Source organism: Rhipicephalus sanguineus, chromosome 2 (genome assembly GCF_013339695.2).
Source record: "Rhipicephalus sanguineus isolate Rsan-2018 chromosome 2, BIME_Rsan_1.4, whole genome shotgun sequence".
NCBI classification, from domain to species: Eukaryota; Metazoa; Arthropoda; class Arachnida; order Ixodida; family Ixodidae; genus Rhipicephalus; species Rhipicephalus sanguineus.
Window position 1 is genome coordinate 174,759,507 of NC_051177.1, and position 7,310 is coordinate 174,766,816.

The 7,310-nt window shown below is 47.3% G+C and overlaps 1 protein-coding gene across 1 annotated transcript; it reads right to left on the reverse strand.

Annotated features, from left to right (window-relative positions):
* Nucleotides 1-593: 593 nt before the first annotated feature.
* LOC125757519 (putative nuclease HARBI1) lies at nucleotides 594-2,083 on the reverse strand. The gene is made up of 3 exons (XM_049413099.1): nucleotides 1,886-2,083; nucleotides 1,013-1,130; nucleotides 594-944 (listed from the first exon to the last, which is right to left on the reverse strand). The coding sequence occupies exons 1-3, from the start codon at nucleotides 1,922-1,924 to the stop codon at nucleotides 676-678; spliced, it is 426 nt and encodes a 141-aa protein (XP_049269056.1). The 5' UTR covers nucleotides 1,925-2,083; the 3' UTR covers nucleotides 594-675.
* Nucleotides 2,084-7,310: the final 5,227 nt, after the last annotated feature.

Sequence of the window (7,310 nt, forward strand, 5' to 3'; positions counted from 1 at the left end):
CTTGTTGCACTAAAGCTACCGCATCTTGCTGTCCTGATTCAAACAGCCTTTTCCGGTTACCACTTTGGCTGTGAATGGCACCATGTGCCATTCACAGTTGAGCTCTCACTTGTGCTTAGTGTGAAGCGCCATATTTTACAACCTGGTCGAAGCATTTCATCAGCATGGCGTTGTGTGACAAGGGGGCATAGGTCGGCAAACTCACTCATGAGTTGACTCACTCAGATTCAGATCGAGCTGTGAGTCCAAGTGAGTAATACATTGGTGAGTTCGAGTCCGGGTGAAAACATTTTAGTGAGCCTGAGTCCGAGTGAATCCGCTTGAGGAAAATTTTGGTGAGTCTGAGTTCGAGTGAGCCCCAAGAGCAAAATATATTTCACGAGTGAGTCAGGGTGAGCTTCACATTTTTTGCCAACCTATTCAAGGGGGTTATTCATTGATAGGAGAACGCTGTTTCGTTGATGTGTGTAGCAAACATTTGAAGTGTAGTAAAAAAAAACACAGTGACAAACACAATGAACAAAGACAAACACGCACCACACAATGCTGCCGAGGTCGTTGCAGGCGGCGGCGTACTCTGTGCAGGTGCTCAAGCATGCAGGCCCTGTGGTTCTCGAAACAGGTTCACTACACGGTTGCGCTGCTGCTGGCTCCCGTTGTGGTGGTGGTGGTAGCTCAGCTGCTGCTGGCAGCAGTCAGCATCGTCGGTGTCGTCATCGTTTCCTTCGAGAACAGGCTCATGTGCCACCAACGCAATGTCGTGCAGAGCTGCACAAGCAGCAATGATGCTTGAGCAGCTGTGCACAAGCTTACAGCGATGCACCACTCCACAACATTGCGCATGGCGGTGTGGGCCTTGTTGTAGTGGTTATCAGGGGTGCCACGAGCTGGTCGTCCGGGCACTGGTGTCAGGAACCACGGTTCTAATGTATAGCTGGAGTCTCCTGCACGAGGTCGGCATGACAGCTGTAGTGATAACGTCTTGAATGTAGCAAGCATTGACAGCACTTACCAAGCAAGCCGAAGTTTTGCTTCCAGGTGCTGACGTAGAGGGCTGCCCCGCCATACCCACTAGTCATGACATGACCCCAGGAAACATGGACTGACATCCAGAGGTCGGCATCACATGTCTGCAGAATTCAATTCAGTCAAAATTGTACCCATAAATGACCTTGGGTACAATGTTGGGTATTATGTTAATGTAACTACATCTGTCTTCACTGTTACTGACTGTTGAAACATAGCTATGGACAAATCATCGACAGGGTAGGACTTGTACCATAAGTTCTAACACGAGGACGATGCAGTGTCAAAGGGTAGTCTGCATGTTTACTGCTTGGAACAACCCATCTTCCAGCCACCAAAGCCTTTTAGCCAAATTACTGCTGTATGTTTAAGGCAATGTACCACAAAATATCTACAACACGAAAAACTTCGACTGAAAAAAGGGTTATGAAACAATGCGTATTTAATGTACATGCTAGGGCGCGTTCCGAGGGACCGAAATAAAGTTTATTCATCCATCCACGTATTGATCCATGTAACGTACATCACGACAATGAACAATAAGGACATACTACGGCACATTCTGGGAGCGCTAATCTCAACAAATACAAATCGAGAATCAAGCTTCGGGTACACATGGCGAACGAGCAACGGTAATATTATGCACTGTGCAGGCCGCTGAACCAAAGTGTACTCCGCGTCACATGATTTCATCGCTTATCCTAAGCGAAGTGCCCTGAAACGAACCAATTCCCGTTCTGGATAGATCGAAAATACCGCTCCCACTTATACTCAGTTGCAACAGCCTCAGTAAAGCGGAAAGTTTAAGCGATATAAATGAAACAATTCGCTACGCATACAATGCATGAATAATACTCACGATCATGGTGTTGAATGCGTAGAGTCCCTTCCCCGACATGTAATGCGTCGTGTCCGCGGAGCTCAGGCCATGGGGCTTCGGGATTGCGATGAGCGTACCATCCACGCACCCGACCACAACGGGAATCTGCCCGAGCCGCGCGAACGCCGCCTTTGTTCGCTCTTCGCGTCTGTGGTCTCCGGAAAAGGCCACCCACCGTTTTTGCCCGCGAACGGCAGTAATGGCGTGTTCCGGACGGACGACTGCGACAGGCCGCTGAATTCCTCGCAGCCGACAGCTCGCTGGAAGCATCCGATCGCAAAAATCTCAGCGCGCACAACGCCTTCCGCTCTGTTTAAATCCCACTGGTTCGTTGGCACCCGATGACGAGGCCGAGATCGTCGCACAACCAAGGTACAGTACGTTTCGAGAAACGACAGCGACGCCGGAATTCACACTCTCTCATCTCTTCAAACGCATTTCGCACCTCCTACCATTCTGCATCTGCTTCGAGAAACGCCAACGTAGCAAGGAAGCACCGTTGCAAGCGCCATTTTCTCAAAAATCAGCTGTTGCGGCAGCCGCAACCGCCGCATCACTCGAAATACATGCAGTGCGAAGCCGTTGTTCGCTCGAGAGAACGCGAGCGAACGGGCTCGCTCTCCGTTCACTTTTAGCAGACGACATGCTCGTTATGACGCGGCATGACGTCACCAAAAAAGAAAACATCAAGGAAAAAAAAGAAATGGCCACGCCCCTTAGAGTGGCGCGAGTTGTCCGGCTTCAGCCAATCGCGTGCGATCATCAGAACGAACGCGAACGAACGGCGCAGAACAGAGATCTCCGATCGCCCCCTAGGCGGCTTAGGTTTATAGCCACCGTCAGTGGCGTAAGCATCCGGCGACGCTGCGGTGGCGCTGTCCCTTATCGGAGGCGTGGTGCAGCATGCAGCCGTGTCACGCCACGCTGGCATCGGGCCAGCTAGTGACGAGGCGGAGGTTGCGCCGGTTTGTGCGCAGTGTGTCGGCACAAAAATATTAAAGTGACTATTAGCACGGTAGCTTTAACAGCGTCTTTAGAAAGCAATCTCTGAACCGCTGAGCAAATACTTCTGCTTGTTGGCCGCCGGAGAAACCATGACCATTGCCCATGTGCCATCCTACCCTTTAATCCATTGTGTTGTATCACGCACATATGATGTAACAGAGAACTGTTCATTTCCGTTTTCTTTACTACTGTAATTGCCACAGAGTGTCGGAACGGAACGAAAACCGAAAACGAAAAACGAAAAAAAAAACGATATTTTTGAGCAGAACGAAAATGTAACCGAAACGTTATTTATTATTTCGTTCCGGAGTGAAACCGAAATTTTTTCAATCGTTTTTCGGTTCACGAGAAAATTTCGCAATCCGGAACAACTGAGGTCATGCAATGTAAGCATATCTCAGGGTATAGTATTAGCGCGTACCTCAGACAGGAAATCCAAAGCAAAGATATGTTGAAATTGTGCGAAAAACGAGAACAGTGGCAACCAGAGATGTTTATATTAACAAAAGTGGACTTTTGCGCGCCTGTCACGCAGGCCAAAGCGGAGAGGGCATTGTCGGCGCTGAAGTTTGTTACAGCGAAAGCTGTTATGAGATCACAACAGCCGATTTTGGCTCCATAGTTGTCCGCGGCCGCCGGTGTACGTGACCGCTATCGCGTGGTATAAGAAAAAAATAAATGAGAAACAAATTTCTAGGATCCGGGCCCTCTGCGTGGCATTCGGGTCTTCCACCACAGTGTCACGCTGGTGCTTATAACTCCATCGCAAAAATACTCTACACAGGCGTCATGTCGGGCAAGGAATCGCGTTAACATATGCTATATAGCGTGGCAGAAGAGTAAAATAACAACCAGTCATCACACAATGCTAATAGCGCAAAGAGTGTGTGGTTTAATGCTTCCCACCAGTGTTGCGGAGTTACCACTCCTGAACTGGAACGACTCCGGAATCATTCCACATTTTCGCGACCCCGGAATGGAATGGGGACAACGCTCGGAGGAATAGAATGGGAATGGAATTACGTCTTTTTCCGAAAATAGAGGACGTTTTCGTCTACGTGCTGTTTTTCAAGCTTCAAACGTTAGTAAGTCAGAGCCTCGCAAGTTAACACTAAAGCAGTATTTTTAAAATGGCTTAGCTGATTACAAGCACGGTACATTTATAAGCAACGCGCCTACTACAAACGGAGGCATAAGTTAGTGTACAAACAAATGCATTATCCCAGCAGATACCTAAGGGAGAAACAAATTACCCCTGCGCGTTGGTTCCCATTGATACCCCCACCCGAAAGTTGCGAATACTCTATGCACAGCCTGATCTTTATCTCACGAGCAGTTTAGTACCCGACACACGTAAATAACCTTTGCGACATGGAAGACATTGCATACCTGCGCACAGGCGAACACAGAAAGTTCTCCTCACCCCATCCATGCTTGCGAGGCGCGCTTGACAAGCGTGAGTGCTGACGGGCAGTGCGGCCCACTGTTCCGTATTCGATGCAAAGGCGCTTTTGTCAGCGCAAAAATACGCTATGTCGTCATTTTAGCATTAACAGATTTAAGCTTAAACAATATTGAAACACCACCATTCGTTCAAATATGTTGACCACGCAAATACTATCGGTAGCGGGAGAACTGCCCCTATGGGATTTAGTAGGGTGATTGTACTGCACGACATATGTCACCAAGCTACTATTCCTCGACCTTGGCAACGTGGTTTGCGTACTTTTGCAGTTCTTAATGCATCTGATGACATCAGCTTTAGGGGGCGTTCATTCTTAACTCGATAAAACTATTAAGATGCCTTTCCTACGTTGAGGACTTACAGGAATGGAATCGGACTGCCAGGCCATTCCCTGAGTGCCAATGGGCTACGTTTTTTTCATTCCGAGGAATTGAAAGGAATGGAATTGCGGCAAGTTCTAATTCACCGGAATGGAATTGGAATCGAATGGAGGCGCCCATTTCGCAACACTGCTTCCCACCCACTGCAAAGTGCTCAGCCATAATTCTTCATTGTCAGCCACAGCACAAAGTAAATAATTAAGCCAACTAAAAAATTCGTATTTATCTTGTGAGAAAATAAATACTATGACTTTGAAATGAATACTGGTTTGTGCTAGTTGGTAGGAATACGTGGTACAGTTACTTCCGCTCCTCTGAAGAACGTGTTTTACCCTTGTCCCACTTTCTTAAGAGGAGGGCAAGCAACTACATCACAAATCCAATGTTTTTTTAATGATTGTCTCACCTTTTTCATACTTTCTTTTTTATACGAAGAAAAAAAGACCGTTACGAACCGTTACGGAACGTGTTTTTTTTCGTTCCGGAACAGAAACGAAACGGAACTTTTTGCGATGAAACGAAACTAAAACCGAAACGAAAAACCTTTCGTTCCGACAGCCTGAATTGCCATGCAAGTTTGGTTTTACCCAGTGAACTGTCCTTTCTAGGGTACTCGATAGAATATGGCACGGGAATTCCGCCGTGTCCAGCTACTGCAGCCTAAGGTTTTCTTCCAGCAGGCGTGTGCCCGATTTTGACTTGAATGACTGCAGCCCTGAGCTAACAAGGCAATATTCTACAACAGTGCTGTGAGACGAGGAAATATTCTCCATTGGTTTAATCGGCCTTGGTGGAGAATATCAGCAGATGTGACGGCGCGGGTTATGGGCAATACTACGGTTCCTGCTCACATCCTCGTTTTACGTTGCACCCATCGACATTTTTTTGGTGAAGGCGCAGTTTTCGCAAGGTTGCCGCCACAGCCGCCACCAACGTAGACACCGAAGTATTTCGCCTTTATAAATGAACTTTCACGTTTGTCCGCCGCCACGAATTGTTTAAATGAAAATTAAAATCAGAAGAAGAAAAAATTGGGCGAGTCGGTATACATGAATATTCAGAAAACCTCTTTCAAAAAAGAAAAAAAAGAATATGAAAGAAAAAATGAAAAAGACATGCAAAAAAACATGGTTGGTCCTTCCGTCATAGGAATCGGTACGACAAGTAGTTGCAGAAGTAGTTGATATAAGGGAGCTTGCTCAATGTCTATGAGTGTTTGGCAGCTACAGCACCGTTTCACGTGTATGCAAGTAAGTTGACGCTTGGTGGCACATCTCCATCACGACGACTAACGTCCGTGATTAACGATTAGACAAAATTTTGTGGCAGCTGTAGCAGTTAAGCGTGAGAGCGTAATATGAGAAAGCGGTGTCACAGCCAGGAGAGCATCGACTAAGGTGCATTTCGTTGCCATTCCGCGGCATGTTAAAGAGTAAACAGAACCCCACGGCCGGACTAGAGGGAAACACAACGCGCGTCGTGTCTACGCTCTAGCCCCGCCGCGATTTTTCTCGGGGACAGCGTAAGCAGGGAGCGCGGTGCGCGCGCCGCAGAGCTCCTTTTAATATGGATGGATGGTATGAGCGAGGCCGAGGCTTGGGCTTAGTCGCCAGCTCGCGTTGTATTAAGGCATTGATAAAATTGCTCTTCTGTTATTAGAAACGCGCCGAATGGAACGGACGCGTTGCAACGACGAGTCGTAAGAGCTAATCGCGAGGTCATGATGCCTTACTTCATTTTACCGCTTCCAGACGGTGACACTACCCCATCATAATATAAAATTATGAGCGCAAATAAACGACGCAGGACAAAGAAGTTTATTTGTGCTCAATGTTTTAAATCATAATGCGACACAAACTAGCTCACCTAGCCATCCTGACACCACCCTGCTGACCAAAAGCACTGTGACGGGAAAATGTTACATATTAAAGGCGCATTTGTAAAGATTCCAGAGCGTGTGACGGTGGCGCAGTGGATAACAGGCCCGGCATGTGTTGTCGGGAACCGAAAGGTCGTGAGTTCGAATCCCGTTGATGGGTCTTTTATTTTCTTTAAGCTTTTATTTGCCACCTTATCGTGTGCATTTTGGACGTCACTTCCGTGACGGAAATACGTCACTGAAGTCTTGGTGGACCCCAGCATAAAACACTTTCGTGTTAAAAAGCAGACTGGAGAGACGCTGCGCTTTCATTTGATGTTTATAGAGGTTACATGTAGAACACATATGCAATAAAGGTGAGGAGGAGTACAAAGCTTAGTGTGTAATGCGGAAACTCCGTAAGAACTTCAGATTAAAATTTAGAACTGGCGTTCTCAAACTTTCTGGGCTTGGGGAACCCAGGCGGCTTTTCCAGAGTGCCGCGGAACCCCTTACGTTTTCTTGAGCATGAAGAAAATAGAAAGCGGGATAAGGATGGGCGGTAGGTGATAGCGCCTCTCGACACACGAAACCGCAGTATTAACACTGCCTGCGTTGGCCTGTTCTCTTTTCTTTATTATCGAAGCTTATCGCCTTTGATGTAGAACTGTCGACAATACGTAAACTCGCGATTCC

Bases quoted from the DNA above. Each gene is read 5' to 3' on its own strand.
- LOC125757519 (XM_049413099.1), bottom strand. From the start codon at position 1,924: ATGTCGGGGAAGGGACTCTACGCATTCAACACCATGATC. The intron at 1,131-1,885 runs GTGAGTATTATT...TGAATTCTGCAG, and splicing joins ACGCATTCAACACCATGATC to ACATGTGATGCCGACCTCTG. The intron at 945-1,012 runs GTAAGTGCTGTC...GACCTCGTGCAG, and splicing joins GCAAAACTTCGGCTTGCTTG to GAGACTCCAGCTATACATTA.